At 40.7% G+C, this 17,424-nt stretch overlaps 1 protein-coding gene across 6 annotated transcripts in view; it reads right to left on the reverse strand.

Annotated features, from left to right (window-relative positions):
- DLG1 (discs large MAGUK scaffold protein 1) overlaps nt 1-16,850 on the reverse strand; it is a 143,088-nt gene extending 126,238 nt beyond the window's left edge. For all 6 annotated transcript variants that reach the window (XM_059855419.1, XM_059855418.1, XM_059855417.1 and 3 more), the window contains exons 1-3: nt 16,739-16,850; nt 16,350-16,481; nt 2,126-2,292 (exon numbers count right to left, since the gene is read on the reverse strand). In XM_059855419.1, the coding sequence (XP_059711402.1) occupies nt 2,126-2,292; nt 16,350-16,481; nt 16,739-16,757 (318 nt within the window). In that variant the 5' untranslated portion in view covers nt 16,758-16,850. The remainder of the gene's footprint in view (nt 1-2,125; nt 2,293-16,349; nt 16,482-16,738) is intronic.
- Nucleotides 16,851-17,424: the final 574 nt, after the last annotated feature.

A 17,424-nucleotide genomic window follows, 5' to 3' on the forward strand; every position in this document is an offset into this window, starting at 1 on the left:
GTCTTAGCTGGTGAAGTAGCAACATACTGTTCTCTTCCCATGGTTCAATTACTAATTTAGTCAGAATATTTTCACTAATAACCCAAACTAGGATGCGTTTTTTGAAAACTTTAACTGATATATTATCTCAAAAGATAAATAAGAGTTTTTGACCTCTTAAACCATGCTAAAAGCTCTACTCAAGTCAGAAGTATCACATTTATGGTTTTTTCCTACCACAAGAATTATTACCACAGTAGAAAGAAAATGTTTAACAAACTGTCATCAATAACTATGACAGCTATAATTTGGCTTATTTATGACTTTCAAGGAGCTGCCAGAAAACTGTAGAATCATTCCCTGTACCAGTTAAACCTAAATCCCCCTCTCATAGCTTACTCTTATACATTCTGGTTTTTAAATATAGCATTTGTCCATTTGCCATTTTCAGGAACTTCATCCATCCACCATGACTAAGGGCAACTGCAATGGCTCTCAATTTGCCTCATTAAGTTCTCTGCACATGCAGACATGAAATACATTAGGATCAACTTATTCCAAAACAGTAGACAAAATAAGCCTTGCCTCTCCTTGCCTACCCTCTTGTCTACAGCTCCTTTTTCCTCCTGCTTCTAAGAGATGCCATTCCCACCATACCTGCAGGAAGGGACATTCCAGAGCTCTAAGCCTTAGATTTAGATGATGACATACAGGCAAATATCGCAATGGCCTTTTTTCCCCATGCTATTTTTCAAATACCCTAGCATTACCCCATTTGCTCCAAACATGACAATTCATTAAGGTGATTGTGATGACAGTGGAATTTTCTATGTAATTTCAGGTAATAGATTCCACAGAGACATACAATTTAAATTTTAATAATAATCTTGTATGACCAAGATTCACAAAAAAATCAAAGAAAATAATCTATTCCCACATTGCAAATTCAGCTACAATTTTAATTCCTCAGTGTTCAATTACTTACAAACCTGAAAAATACAGTATGCCTAGGCTGCTCAGTTTCTTCATGTAAAGATATTTCAGTGGCTGTTCTTTGCAATATGTAACTCATGCCCCTGGCTTGGCTGACCTTTTATCCACTGGCCATTTTTTACTTTCCAAAATAATACAAGTTTTGGATTTCATCTACAGTTTCCTTTAAAGCATTTCTGATTCATTTCATACTAGCTTCAATATGACAGATTTGAAAAAAGCTAGAATGAGCACAAGCATTTTCTTTTAGCTGTACAGACTCATTAGCACATCACACACTTAGGAACTGCAGCTAAGTCAACCTTCTTCCACAGTCCCAACAGCCCCTGATAAAGGTTCACTCATTAACGCATCCCAGCCCCTTCATCTTGCTGAGCAGTACAAGTTCCTGAGCTTCCCTACAGGCTGCAGCTCCAGTCCTTCAGCTCATCTCTCCCAGTGCTCCTCCTGAGCTCTACAATCATTTCATGAAAATGGATCAACAAAGCACACTGCCTTCAGTTACTGAGAAATCCACACACTTTTTCCAGTGCTGTCGGTTTCCTGGGCACACTTCAAACTAGGTTCACCTCTCTGGGACAAATAATAGCTCTGATGCAAAAATATTCAAGGAATATTTTAAGTTTAAACTGAGCAGGGAGATTTTGTCTTAGTCAAAAATGTACATCAATGTGCATTTTCCTGATCAGTTTTCTTACCACTCACTAGTGACAACTGGCTGCATATAGTTTTCAAAAACAAGTCCTTCTAGAACATAGATAAAGAAGTAACAGAGAACTTCTTATGACCAGACTGAAAATGTTACTAATCAGAAAGACACAGCCTCAGATTTCCCAAATAATTAATGAAGTAATGACTCAAGAATCACAAGTATGGATGAGTATAAGCATACTAAACCCGTCAGTGAGGTTCCAAAATCAAAGCATAAATCCAATTTAATGGTCACTTAATGGTACATTTGACAAACGAGTTTATAAATTTTTGACTAAGCAAAATGCATACATGTTACTAAATATTTCAATAATTAAATCCCCTATGACTATTGATCTTAATAATGTACACTTTCTTTCAAAATTAATATTTCATAAAATAAATTTAGAGAACCAGGTTGAACTAAAAGTCTCAACAAGAAAAGAAGATTTCTATCTCATACCTCTACACTGGGGCTAAGGCTGCTCGGCAAGGTTTCTGATGTCACTGTTGTGCTTGGAAGGCTGGAGAAGTCCCAGGTATTCACAGGCTGTATTGGTTCAGATGGCTGAGAGTGATCAATGCATTTTGGATTGTCCAATAAGGTCACTTCATAAAATTCTTGAATATCTAAACATGTAAAAAAATTGTTGTTAGGCTTGATAGTTACTCTAGCATTCTAATTTTAACTACATCTTCCTCTTGCAAAACAAATGAGATATGGCTTCATCTGTCATGAGTAAATTCGTAGGGATCACCGCGATCACATGAACCTCCCCCTCTGCACACACAACTCACTCTGTCCCCACTCTGGGCTTCTGCCACCAACCCCAGAAGCTGCAGCAGCAATAGCAGAAGCACATGAAATAACTGCAGTGAAATAGGGGAAGGGATGGGTGTCTATGTTTCAAGTTCTGGTATACATAATTTCAACTAATGTAGCCTTTGGTTAGCTGAAATCTACTGCTCAAGGTCAATATTAGATAGAAGTATTTTGTACATGTTTCAATTAAATGACCACAGAAATAGAAGTACACTGATGAAATCAGCAAGAGAGAGAGAAACTGCAAGAAGTTAGGAAAGGGAAAATTGATTAGGATAGGTCATCATCTGCTTTTTCAGTCTAAGTACCAGAAATAGGATGAAACTTAACAGTATGAATTACCAGTCATAGTTATGAAGTAATTAACAGCTTTCTCTATAACCCTGAAGACTCAGCTAGAAACTTCTGGGAAACAAAAATTTGCCTGTGTTACATTATTTATTGACATCCTACTCACTCCATGAAGCATCAACAAAAATAACACAATATCAAGAAACACCAAAGGTGTTCCTATGAAGTATCAAAGGTGTATCAAAGTTGCTACCACAACTGCAATCACACCCATAAACACGCACATTAAAAAAAAAAAAAAAATCAGAAAAGGTATAGGCTAAGGGAAGGGCAAACAAATAAGGAAGTTGTCCTGTACAGCTTTTAGTCTCTTATTCAAAGTAAAAATCTGCTAAACAGATTAGCAAACTCTTGATTTTTAATCGCAACAACTTCATAGAAGATAAACATACAAGCACAGTAAGCCAAAGGAAATAAGACCCAGCCATGAGTAAGGAGTCTAAACTGCAGTTTTGTAGCTTTCCAGCAACAGCCCAGAGTCAGTAACAGAGGCACAATAACCAATTCCTTTATAGAATTCCTATAGAGCCACCCCACAAAAGAAAGACTACACAACTAAGAGTTGCAACTACTGATGCTTGTGTTCTTATAGACACTGCACTTCTACTCTCTGCCAGTTCAGAAAACTGAAATTCTCAAATTCCATTTATATCTTTCCTCTGAGCAAGAGTCAAATTCCTACCAACAGCTTACATTAATTTTTAAAGTTATACTTGCTCTTAATGCTGCTGATTGGAAGAAAACATCTTCTGCAGCCCTCACTGCTCTAAGTGACCTAGATATACAGGAGCAAAGCAGCCTAAGAGATACAAATTGCCTTTAAATCTATCTTTCACATTAGCTCCCTCAGTTGCAAATTTGTCTTGTAGCTGCATTAACATCAATACATCAATCAAGCACACCCAGTAAAGATTTTTCCCCCCCGACAGAGAGTACTTTGTGTATGAAAATAGGCAGTGGTTTAAGTTGATTCTATAGCTGCAATCCACAGCAACCAAGCCAGGAAGATCACTACATTATTTATGGGAAGGGGTTATTTGTGCAACTGTTTTGCAACAGAAATCTAGGACACTGATTTTCAATTCTGCTACTATTCTTTTAAGTCCCTGCCAGCGGAGGTAGCCATTTATTCCTCCTCATTTGAAACTCTCATTTCAAAAAGCACAGCATTTCCCATACCTCACCTCCACTTCTCCACGGAGAACACCACAATAGACTTGCTATTGAAAGATGGCAAGACATAATATGCACCACTTAATGAGGGGATTCATTTATGTTTATCCTGGAGTTGCTCCAAATCCACAAAGTTTCTAGAAACTTGGTATATACTTGATAATATCTACCTTCTAAAAAAAAGTTTCCATTTTTGCTACTCAGAATGCAAACATTAATTATGTACAAGTATAGGCAAGCCACCTATGAATCCTGAATGCATTTTGTCCACAAGAATAAAACCTGACAGTTACCCTCTATAAAGCCTAGACTATACTAAATTAAACCTATAATTTCCTTCCTATTGTCTACAGCTATTTATAAGCTCACAAAAATATTTCAACACACTTCACTATGTACTGAATAGATGTTAATGATGTGAGAACGCACACGACAAGTTCTAGCATTTTTCTGATTATTACAAATAGCAGGTAGTAAAATACTAAGTTTTAGTTGCATTTATGGTCAGATACCCTCTTCAAGCTAGGATGTGCTATTTTTATATTACAGCATTTGTCTTACATATTAATTCCAAGAGAGATTATGTCTCTAAGTTAAAGAAAACTGATTCAAACCAGGTATCACACAACACTAAAAGGAAACACAAATGGGGAACATTTAGAAACTAGAGGGGAGCATTAAAAGGAGCACTGAAAAATAGGAGCCCAGAGTTTTAGGAATCTAAAGTGACAAAAAGTGATGAATGGTAGGCAACAGAGAAAAGCATCCTGGAATTTGGTCTATGTACAAGTAAAACCACATTTAATAGCCAAATCAGAAATACGTTTGACAGCACAAAGAAGAAAAGCCTGTACAAAACAAGTGACAGACCACCAGTTCTGCAATGGAGAACTCCTACACAAAAGAAAATTATATTTCTTAGCCTATTACTAGTGTGAAAAGCTAAGGAATAGTGGCAAACTGGGGTTTTTTTATTCTAAAAGAAATTTGCTGGTGTATTGTTCACCCCTTCTCATATTCTCCACTCAGTTTTGTTCTTTGAACAGGCTTGCCCACCAGTAACATGATACACCAAAAGCTAAAACTGCTCACTTTTACAGCAAACAAAGAGTTATCTGCCAAATACAAACTGAAACCCAAATCCACATTACAAGGAAGATCCAGTGGCTCACTAAAACTGAAACCCAAATCCACTTTACAAGAGAGATGCAGCTTCACTACAAACCACAACACAGTAATTAAAAGAACAGCATAACTGCAAAAACAAATTCTTTTCTCTTCTAAAGTATACTTAAGGGCACTTCAAGAGACTACATCAATTCTGTCAAAAGAATCTGCCTCCAAGGACAAGGATTCCAACCAGCAACATGACACCCCTCTAAGATCAATTTCTTCCCTGCTCCTTAGAAATCAAACATAAGGCCTCTGCTTATCATTTGTACATGTGCAGCGTCTGCTACATTTTGCTATAGATTCAGTGGGGAGTACTTAAGATCAGTGCATATTCTAAAAAATCTCATTGTGTTCACTTATGCATGAACCTTTTGATAACTGTGACTTTGCAAGTGAAAGATGAGATACCTATAACAGCATTTTCTTAAGGGAATGGTGTAACCCTACATGCAAGGCATTGCTGCTAACAAGCCATGGGCCGTGTGTTCACTGAATAACCAGGCCTCTGCACTTGTCCTGGCCTGCCCAGAGCTTTGTTTTAGCTTGTCCAACTCCACCACCAACTATCTAAAGACCAGATGATTGGTGACTCATCTAACTTGCATGGTTTTCACTTAGCTTCAGACAACTGTGTGAGCTAACACCTATTTATATAAATATTTTTATATATAACACACAAATAAATATCTGCTACATATGTTCCATAAATAGTATACATAAATATATGTGAAATCATTCAGTGTTACATCACACAATTGTCCAAAGCTAACTAAAAGCTGTACATGAATACAAGTACACCCACACATACTGATATCAATAAAAATGGGTTATTCTGTAGGGAATAGATTACCTATGACCTCAGAATAAAAAGCTGCATAGAAGAGCAAGGGCATAGCATGACAAGAGAGGCCTTGGAAACAAAGACACAGGATGATATCAGAGGCTTTAAGTCTACAAACAACTCAGCAACTGCTAATTACTGGAAGGCAACCTGAGAACTGGGCAAAAAAAGTTCAGTGTAACTGAAAAAAGAGCATCTAGCATATATAAAACACAGAGATATATAAGAAATTCAAATGCAACTGCAAAGTAGAGAAGAAAGAGTGAAGCACAGAATGTCAGCAAACAACAATAACCTCAACAAAACATAACACTGAGGAGAAAGAAACAGTCAACACTGCACACCTCCATGGGAAAGATTCCCTTTACTCAGTCTCCCACTCCCTGTTCTTTTCTGACCAACTTTTAACATGTTCTGCTTTTCAAACAAGCATCAAGCAACTCCATGTAATTTTTTTATATGATGTTAGTTTCAGACTTCTGATACTGAACCTTTGTATTATGGTATAGAGGGAACCAATCAAATTTCATTGGCATTCACTAGTTATCTGAAACAAGGCTGTAGTTGAGGTGAGCATATGTCTCAAAGTAACATGTAATAGGACAAGAAGAAATGACCAAGTGGTGCCAGGGGAGGTTTGGATTGGAAACGATGAAAAATTTCTTCTCTGAAAGAGCTGTCAAGCATTGGATCAGGCTGCCCAGGAGAACGGTTGAGTCCCAAGAGGTGTTTAAAAGACTTTAAAAGACTTGTAGGTGCAGTGCTTAGGGATATGGTTTAATGGTGGTGCTGTGTTAAAGGTTAGACTCAATGCTCATAAAGGTCCTTTGCACCTTAAATGATTGTGGTTTATTCTTTTTTAAATTGAAAGCATTCCTCTAATGATCACAGTAACCTACTGGTTTTGGGCTTTGCATTTTTAGTTTAAGCACTTTGAACATTTGTGGGTTATAGATGGTTTTTCTTAAATAAATGCCAGGAAATTCCAAACAAGCTTAGCATTTCAAGAACTTAAACAGTAACACATTTACTACAATGGACTGCTTTGGACACTGTCCATGTAAACCAGTGAACTGTTGTCCTTACATCATGCACTACACAAAGGTATGAACTGCCACCAAATAATATGTGATTTAACAATCCCATTTGTGTATGCTGTATTAATTGTATCCCCATCTGAAGATTCTCAGTTTTGCATATGAACAATAATTAATTTAGGAAGCTCATGTTTCTTTCCTGTTTGTTCACTTTTTTCTAAATTCATGTTTTGCATTCTATAATGCAAAGGGAGGGTGTTTACCTGCTGACAATTCTAATGCTGGCTATGTAATGCAGCCCAGGTGACTATTCACCTACTTTGCCCCAAGGCACACTTATAGTTCATGGTCAACTTTTTGTCACCAGGACACCTACATCCCTTCTTGCAGCACTGCTTTCCACCTGGGTGACACACACTATTTATTGGTATGTAGGATTGCTCCTACCCAGGAGCTGGACTCTGCATTTCTACTTGTTGAACTCCATGAGGTTCTCATTTCCTCAGCTTGCCAAGGTCCTTCTGCATGGCAGCATGGGCAGGATTTACATGCTTCAGCTACTTAGCAAATCCTGCACTCGGCAGGTGTTCCTTTTCTGATAGATCTTCAACAGCAGAACAAACCAATTTCAGCCAAAGGCAGCAAAACACTAGATAACTTTACCTCACCATACAGTCTTTACCACACAAAATTTTTCAATACCAGCTTTGTTCAGGAGAACCTCTCAAAGCCACTGCCCTCCCTCAGACTTGCAAGTAACCAAGGAGCTTTTGAATTCCATTAGAAATTGACCTATTTCTGTTTAGTCCATGTAAGCAATTCCTTTGTCATCTCTCATTGGTCTGCCTCTTCTCAGACATTGTTCATCTAAATGAACATGCAAATGCCTGGTTTTGTTTATGATGTTACCCATATTTGAAAAAACAGGTTTGTTAAAAACTTGGTTACCTGTGTGTTGTCCAAGAAAAGGTGTCATCCCATTAAAAATGAAATACTTCTCTAAATAAAGGAGGGGAGGGAAAGACAGCTTTATTTCTTAGGGCTTCCTGTCAAAGCACTTGAAAACTAAAGTCTTAAACCTACTAGAACGAAAACAAAGGTCAACCTGCTATTTCAGTTCAGAGCAATTTGAGACAAATGGTATCTGCCAAATTCTTAACAGCCCAACATAAGGAATATATAGACAAAACAGAGTCAAGATCACTGTCAGAACAGTTAAAAGAGTCTGCCAACACTACAGACTTTCATTCTTCAGTCATAAAGCAACTCCTACTAACTCCAAGGAAGGCTCAATCATGCATGCTTACTTCATCTGCTATGTCAAGCTAAGAATATCCATTTAATACAAGTAAAGCTCTGCTCAAAAACTGCATAATTAGTGATCAACAAAAAGATACAAAGAACAAGAAAAGCTTCATGTCCATTTACCAAGCCAATGACCACAGTTAAGAAGCATTCTCTTTGTGTATTTAATGGTTGTGTTGTCATGGTGTGTGTCTGATCAAAAATAAATGTTTGCATTTGTACTATGAGAAGTGAAAAACAGCCTCATCACAGCCCCTGTAAAGCCCCTTTCAGGGTTGGAGATCTATTTCTTCTTTAAAACTGCTGTACACAATCAAGACTTCTTAAAAATTTAAGGAGCAATTCGTGGTGCAGCTTTCTCACTAAACATTCTGTTCCACAAAATCCTTTGCCACAAGCTGCAGCATCCAGCTACTGATCCCCAGCTCTTTTACCAGCTTCAGTGAGTGCATCCTATTCTTTGAACACCCTTTCTGCACACACTTCTTTGCTTACCTCAAATTCCAAGAGATGTTATTTTCCAGTTCTCACTTCCAGTTCTCATTAATTGCTTATCTAATTGTTTGCTTTTATTCCTCTAGCTGCTTTTTACACTCAGACAAATTCAACTCCTTACCAAGCTGACCAAAGTACTCACTCATTCTCCTCTTTGCTCACTAATCCCTCCTTCATCATATCTTCACAGAATCACAAAATCAATTAGGTTGGTAAAAAGAACTCTGAGATTGAGTCCAATCTATGACCTAACACCACCATGTCAACTACACCACATGTCACATCCAGTCTTTCCTTAGAAAGTGCTTTCCATTGTCTCTATCCAATTTTCCTTCAGAAACCCACAGCATCTTCTATGTCCAGAATTAAGGTAGGAAAAACTGACACTCAGATGAAAATTGACAGAATATTCTGCTGTCTAAACTTTCTGATTTAATATTGCCTCATATACACTTAGTCATCAGCCTAAGCCTCAAAAAAAACTCTAAGAACCTCCCAACCCCCCCAAAAAAACAAGTATCCAAACTAAAAATGAACTCCCAGCTATCCACACTCCCTAAATATCTCAACACCAGTTGCAAACCAGCAGCCACTAGAACAGGGTCATTTTTTCTTAAAGGGATGCATTTACTACTGTTTTCAGAAGCAACAAAAACCTCACTATTAAGCCTTATTTGACTATGTCCCCTAGATAATGTCAGTATATAAGACTGATGATGATTCTCACCAGACATATGTATTCAAAAAATCAAACTAGTTTTGGGATGAGTTCACTCAAGCCTCCAAGTTGAGCTTCCATACAGGTGCACAGCTTTGCTCAGATGAGACAGCACAAGCATTGGTTTCTTCTACCTGCAGCAAGCTCAGGCTCCAAGGTAATTATGTGGCAGTGGTGGCAACACAAGGCTGGGTGTGCCACAGAGTAGCATCTCCTCCAGCACTAACACTTGTGTGTCTCCTGCAGCCAAATTTTAACACAAGTTTCTGAAAACCACCTAAAGCTGCAGTGCTTTTACAATTAGTTCACACTCTCTCCTTGCTGCTCCACTGTCTTAGGCTGACTTTTTCATTTCAAGCCAAAATAAGTCAGCTGTTTTGAGGGCATGGCTGGGAAGGTACTCACACATGACAAGATTCCTATAAAAGCTTTAGCAAAGAGCTCTAGACCCTCCCCTAACTTGGGGAAAGAACACGAAGCTAAGGAGGTTATTCTAGTGTCAGCCCTACACCTTCTGCAGTCTCTTAACAATCTTGCAAATTTGGCCTAGTTATAATTCAGGAAACCATCTGTACCAGGAGACTCCAAGTCAGCTGCTACAGTTCAGTTAATTTGAAGATTCCTTCCCCCTGCACCAAAACAAGCTCCATCTCTCAAAATACAGGCAAAGCAACTGCACAGGGGGCACATGGCATTCCAGCTGCAGAGCTAACAAGATGTTCTGCCCTTGCTGCTAGACCATCATGGAAGCAGGACTAAGATCAGGACAAATATCCTCTCTCATGCTTTCCCCCTTCCTCTACACTGTACCCAGCTGAAGGAAATTATGAGGGAAATGAGGAGCAAATCCAGGAACAAAGACAGAAGCAGGGAAGGAGGTAGGCAGCACACCTAGGGAAAAGAGGTGAAAGAATATGGCAAATAAAGCAAGGACAGGTCAGAGGGCAAACCTTCCCATAACCTGGAAACTATACCAATTATTCAAAATTTCTACTGTCTTTTCAGCCCCTGGATGAACAGCAGATTTATTGACAATTTTTTTTTTTTCATCAGCAGACCCTTTCAATGGTAACCCTGGGAAGAGAATACTGCAATTGATATATTCTACAGTGCAGCTATTCAACACTGAATACAGTCAGTGAAATACCACAAGGATAGACTTTTGCCACAATACTATTTATCTGCATACCAGTAGCTACTCAACTTACAACTTACTTGCTATTTTAGGCTACCAAAAGCAGCACCTAATCCCAAAAATTCAATACATTGCCGTGTCACACACACATGCAATGCAGGGTGGAAAAAATTTTAAAAAGCAAGCTAGCTATCAACCTGCACTACATACAAAATAGTAAGTAATTCTTTTAAAAATACAAAAAAACAAAAGAGGAGCAATGAGACTATTTCATTTATTATGTTCCTTGAAGAGTAAGACATGAAGTTCTTCCAAAAACTGGGACATTCAGACAAACTGCACTGAAACATACTAAGAGCAGAAACATACTAACAATGACTGAACTAACATTGCAGTCATCTGGACACCAACTAAAATATTTATCCTCCCTCCAGCTGGACGAAAGCAATCAAGAACTTAACAACCTTTGTAAACACAACCCCAACTCAAATTTCTGTAAAACTGACCAACTTCTGTGTATTCAAAGGAGACCAAAGCAAGCACAACCACAATATAAGCCTTAGGAAACTGTCCAGAAGTAGATGAACACCTCAGAGTTGCAAGGATTATACTGCATGGATGCCTCAGCCTCAAACATGAGCAAAGATGTTGTATCACAAAAGCTGCAGTCTGGGGGAAAAGTCACAAAAATGCAGCAAGGATAAGACTTTGATGTGAAAATAACCTATTTAGCACCTGCAACAATTTCAGTACTATCCAATGTTAGAAAAGATCCAATTGTCCCTAAACCTTCCTCTAATAAAAACATAATAAAAAACCCCAGCAATATTCACTGACTATAACAAGACCCTCAACTTACTGTCTAGAATTTCTGCATTCTTGATGTAAATCTTACTCAGCAGAGTCTGAAAGGCTAAGGCTTCAGTAACCTCTGAAAATGGGAAGGCCTGAGCTAATTGGCAGAGTTAACTGCGCCATCATGGCACATGCTCTATTAACATATTGCTGAAATAAGTTTTAACTGAGGTTTCCCCAAAAGCAAGTACTTTTGGTTTCAGTTCAGAAAAGGAGGTTGTGTTTAACTGTGTTTGATTTCCAGTTAGCCAGAAAGTATAGGAAATATTGCCAAGGTGGCTTAGTGAGGAGTGAGAAGAGCTCCAGAGCTGCCACACACAGCTGAGCTGAGACCACACTCCAGGTAGCAGGAATGTGGTCAGTCCACTCCAAAGTGGACCAACTTTGAGGAGTGCTGACCCAATCCAATCTACTTCAGTCTAAAATCTAGGGCTGTTTTCCTAATTTGGTTCAGAAAGCCAATGTGGACAGAGATGAGAAATCTGCAGACTGAGTTTTCTATCCCTAGAATTTTCAGTCTGAATCACACTGCTGAGAAACCTGAACAAAGAGCTTTAATGGATTTGTGAACTTTTTTCAAAATTTTCAGGGACAGGACTAACTTTTCTGGGGTGTAAAAATGTATTAACAGCACTTGTAGTATGTTTTGTTCAATTATTAAAGCTCATCCAAACTATGGTTAAAAGTATCCTCACGTTTACTGGGAGAGGCTGCTCTTTGGTTTAGTAAGGATTACTGAAACAACTACATTTTTTTAAATTTAAAATTTCCTACACTGGCTGTTTAGTGCTAGGAAGAGCCAGCACATAAGCACAATTTTCAAGGCAGGTCTTCATGCAAAAGGACTAAGTGAAACAAATGAGACTGCTTACACAATAAAAATCAACACACTGAACCTTCCCTAGTCAGATTTGTCATTTTATACCAAAAAGCCTGTATATGCACAGCTAAAAAATTAGATAGATACATAGATAGATAGATAGATAAACAGATAAAAAACCACCCTACTTTAGGCAAGAAGGGTAGCATAGCCAACTGCACTATCAGCATATATAGAGACTCTCCTAAAATTCCCTTTTTCTGGCACCAGTGCACATGGAGTTAGTTCTTGTCAGGAAAATGAATGCTTCTGAAGTAGCAAGCTACCTTATGTCTCTAGCTATAGCTGTAATATTTTTAATTTTAGAAGTCTATTTTAATATGATAAACCTCAACATGACACTCATTAAAAGCAGATCTTAATAAAACTAAAATATTATGTGTATAAACAGAAGTCTGCTTCATATGTTTTTCTGTCAGAAGTGTTACTTTTGCATGCAAGGGTTTTTCTTCCCATGTTTTAAAAAAGATAAATATATCTGTACCTTTTCAAGAACCTGTAGCTTCTGAAAGGTAAAAGAGTACCTAAGCTGAGAAGAGAACTCACCTGCAGAATAATTATCTCCCTATAAAAAGAAAATATCAAATGCCTTACCAAAGTGAAATAAGTCTACCCCAAGGTTCTACATTTGGATATTTTGCTTTGGTCTCTTCATAATTTGGCTCACCAACAATCAGAATATTAGGAACAAGCTGTTTTAACTGAAAACAAGAAATCAACAACTAGAAAAGATACCACACATTTTTGAGCCTGTACTAAAGGAAACTGACTTAAAACTGACAATTCTCAAGTTGATTTCAATTACCGGCCTTTGGTATTCATTTAATTAAAGTTATTACACATACCTGGTTGAAGCAATAGAAAATACCACATTATGGAAGATAGAAAATATAAAAATGGGCTTTTTCAGAGACTGTTTTAAGGAGGTCACATGTGGTTACAACTTTTGTTACAGATTCAAAGCTCTTACAGTTACATCACTTAAAATGTAACACTTGCAACGTGCATCCAGCACACTGGCTGTTCACACTGCCTGGTTACTGGTCTAATTCAAACCATTTAAAGCCATAATTTAAGAATAAGGTCAAGCTTGTAGATTGCTAAACTACAACTTTATTGAGAGGACTAAAAGGAGAGGACAACATAAAAAAGGTTCAAATGAAAAATTAATATTACTTATTCTTTAGTATCCAAATGGACATTACCAAAAAAACCCCACCCTTTCAATTTCTTAAACTTCTTTAGTTTCTAAAACCTTTTAATATCTAAAAACATTAAACACTTAAAATCTGTAGTTTTCAGGAATATTTAATTTCCTCCATTATAAACTCAAAGATGTATTTCTGTACATAATGCTATTTATTGCTTGAAAGAACAGCATTTGATTGCCAAGTCAAAAATTATAGTAAAAAAGATACATTAAGTTGACAGCAGATCCTGACTACAACCTTCACAAACCTACCTATTATGGGCAAACAAGTCTTGGATATAGTGCAGTAACTTGGCAGAAAAAGCAGAAAATAATTGGATGAAGTTTGGTGGGGATTTTTTTAGTGTTGTTCAATTAAAAAAAAAAGTACCCAAACCAGAAACTAAAAGTAGGACACTTTCTGGAAGAAGCATCTTTAAGAGCAATAACTTGGTATAGTTGAGCCTGAAACTTGTTGCCAGAACAGCACTGGCTATTTCAGTTGGGAGCACAGCACAACTTCTATAAAATGCACACTTCAAATTCAGCCATAAAGCAAAGACCAAGAGAGAATTCCAGGTAAATCTAACCCCAGCACAACTGAACACTTCATCCAGCCTGCTTCCAGATCTTCATGGAAACAAGACAAGCAGGAGCCAGCTCAAGGCCTTCCCAGCAACTGCAGCCATGCTCCAGATCACATCCTTTCAAGGGAGTCTTCCCACTCTTTACCCCCATCATGCAGCAATCACACCATAAAAGAAGGTGCTTCCAGGAAAACAACAGCCAGGAGCAGCCTGCCAGGAACAAGAGCTCCCCTGACATTTGCACAGAAGGTAGCAGGTTAAAGGAGAAAGACCCAAGTTGACAGCATAAATTGCTTGGCAAGTACCAACCTTCTGCCAGATGGTTTGGGAACATATGTGTGCAATCTAATAAACCACACAGAGACCCAGGAAATGCAAAGTTAATGCAACATGCCCAAGAAGCACCTGCTGTGCATGCACAGATGAACCGAACTCAGCAAGAACTAGGGTCCTGTGGTTGCAATGTGCAGCTTCTTACAAGCCCAGAAAACAGGTCACAGCCCACCCAGGCAACAATCCACTCCTCCTTTCTGCTCTTGCAGAACAAAGCCAGCAGACAGGAGGCTGCCTGCTCCTTCAAGTCCACTGCTACTACTAGGTGTAGATTATAAAAAATGAAGATTCATACGTGGATATGAGAAGAAACTACATCTTGCAGTTTGAATTTCAAAGGCTAACAGATTGGTATCTTTTCAATGAAGGGGAGAAAACTGCAGAGTACTGCATGGACCTTGTAGAGTTTTAAAATAAAAAACTCACACATACACACACCCAGAACAAGAAAAACAGCAGTCAGCATGGAAGTTTTCTGGGTGAAAATAAAAAGTGCTGCTGCTGTACATTAAATATTTGACACAAGATTTCAACATTCTGATCTGCCAAAGAGTGAATCCATTCACACATGCCCCATGAGGATTATGTTTAGCTTTTCATCATGGAGTTGATCAGCATCAACTGTGTAGTGAAGGGAAATGCAGAGTTCCCATACGGAAAAGTCTTTTAAGTGACCTATTTTCACAACTACCCTTCATGAAGTTAACATGTTAAGAAAAGAAACCAGCACAACTACTGTCTTTTGAAAATCCACACAAGATGAAATAAATAGTCCAGAAGAAGGCATTCAGTAGCAATGCATGTTTCTGTTTTGCCAGTCTCCTTGCTTTCAACCACAACAGAGGTTCAAAGAAGCTGCAGCCCTTGAAGGAAGGTGTGCACCCTAGCACAGTAACCATGTAGTAAGTGAAGTAACAAATATAGCTACAATGTTTGCCATTAGTCCGATTCAGACCCTGGTCACTACTAAATGACAAAGATGCAGAACCAATTTTATTCTTGAGGGTAAACTAACAGTAGCTGTCATAAAGATAGTGACAATCAATCAAGAAGAAACCACTTCTCACTGTTGCTCTGCAGAAGTTTCCAAATAAAGACAGGATTCTGCAAGTTCTATTTAGGCTCACGGGTTTTTTTCCAAACAGACCGGCAGGAAATTCAAAATTACATGCAAGTGCTTCTAAGAACTTAAGAAAGCACATCAAGTCAAGCACTATCAGGACTGTAAACTGAGATTCAATAGTGCTTTCACTATAGTTTAATATGCAACAAAGGAGAAGAGATGACTGTAGTACTCCCTGAAGCATTAGAGGTTTCTTCTCATTTACTTTAGGTTAAATCTGCACTTCAGTTATACACTTTGTGATGTTTTCAGAGAGACTTCAACAGGAATTGCCTGATTCCTTATACTAAAAACATTTCAAGTCATCCACTAACCTGTTACATACAGACAGGAAAAAACTCCACCCTCCTTAGAAATTTATCAGGTGAACAAAGATGCACGGAGAAACAATCTAAAGAAATCTAGGACAACATGCCACAATTAAAAACTATTGCACAGTTTTAAGCAGTTTGGACCAGTTAAAAGCCTCAAATAAAGAAAGTATGTGTAACAAGTGAACTGTTGATCTGTAACAGCACGTGTGTTACTATGCAAAACAAAAACACAACGACAAGAAGCACATGGCTTCTAACTCACGGGTAAAAGACCTTTTGCTCTTAACGCCCCAAGTGACAGCAACAGCAAGAACCGACCAGCTTGCGCACAAACTGAAAGAAGCCAAACCTTTACCTATCAAAGCCTGGAAAAGGTTACTTTGGAAGATGCTGATGACACGCTCGATGGAGTTCCGCAGCTGCCGATCCTCCGCCTGGCTCAGCTTGGAGCGGTATTCCTCCAGGAGGCGCAGGGCTCGCTGGGTATCTGCAAGCGGAGACCAGACACACGGCTGACCGGGGCGCACCGGGCAGGGCACCGGGGATGCAACAAGCCCCCGCAGCCGGGACCGCCCCGGCGCGGCGGCTCCTTTGTTCGCAGCCGGGAGAGCGCGGGCGGGACGGTGCCCTCGGCGCGCTCGCAGCGCCCGCAGCCCCGCGGCTCCCGCCAGCCGCCCCCCCGCCCGTCCCGCCGCGACGGCGGCTGTCAGCCGGCGGCTCCGGCCCCGGCCGTGCGGCGCTCACCTTGCTTCCTGACGGGCATCGCGCCCCGCGCCCCCGCCCGGGGCTGCCCCGGGGCTCCGCCGCGCGGACTCGGAGCGCGGCCCGGGGCAGCGCGGGGGGCGGCGCCCCCTGCCGGCCGGGCGCGGGGGGGCGGCGGCCGCCCCGCCGGACCGACCCCGCCGCCCGGCGAGCGAGCGGCTCCGCGCGGGGCTCCCGCCGGCGCCGGCGCCGCCGCGGCGCCTCGGCGCGACGCGGAGCAAGGCGGGCCGTGCGGCGCCGAGCCGAGCCGGGCGGGACAGCGCGGTGCAGGCGGCGCGGCGGGCCGGGGCCGGGCCGGGCCGGACGGGGCTGGGGCGCTCCCGCCGCCTCCCGCCCGCACTGCTCGGAAATTCCAAACTTTCCAACCAAAATGGCGGCCTGGAGGCTGGGGGAGCGCGCCCCCCCCACGTGACCGGGCCCGGCGGGCGCCCAATCAGGGCCCGGCGCGGGGCCGGTACCTTGGCGGCGGGGGGAGGAGGCAGGTGAGCGCTCCCCGCCTTAAAGGGGCCGCCCCGCCCCGCCCCGCCCCGCCGCGCCCGCACCGCGGGGCAGGGCAGCCAGCGCCGGACACCGGCCCGGCACCGCCGCCGGGAACGCAATGGGAACCGGCCCCCGGCGGAACCCGCCCCCAGCGTCCCTGCTGCCAAACGCCGCCGCCGTCCCCGGCG

This window comes from Haemorhous mexicanus, chromosome 10 (assembly GCF_027477595.1).
Source record: "Haemorhous mexicanus isolate bHaeMex1 chromosome 10, bHaeMex1.pri, whole genome shotgun sequence".
Lineage (NCBI taxonomy): Eukaryota > Metazoa > Chordata > Aves > Passeriformes > Fringillidae > Haemorhous > Haemorhous mexicanus.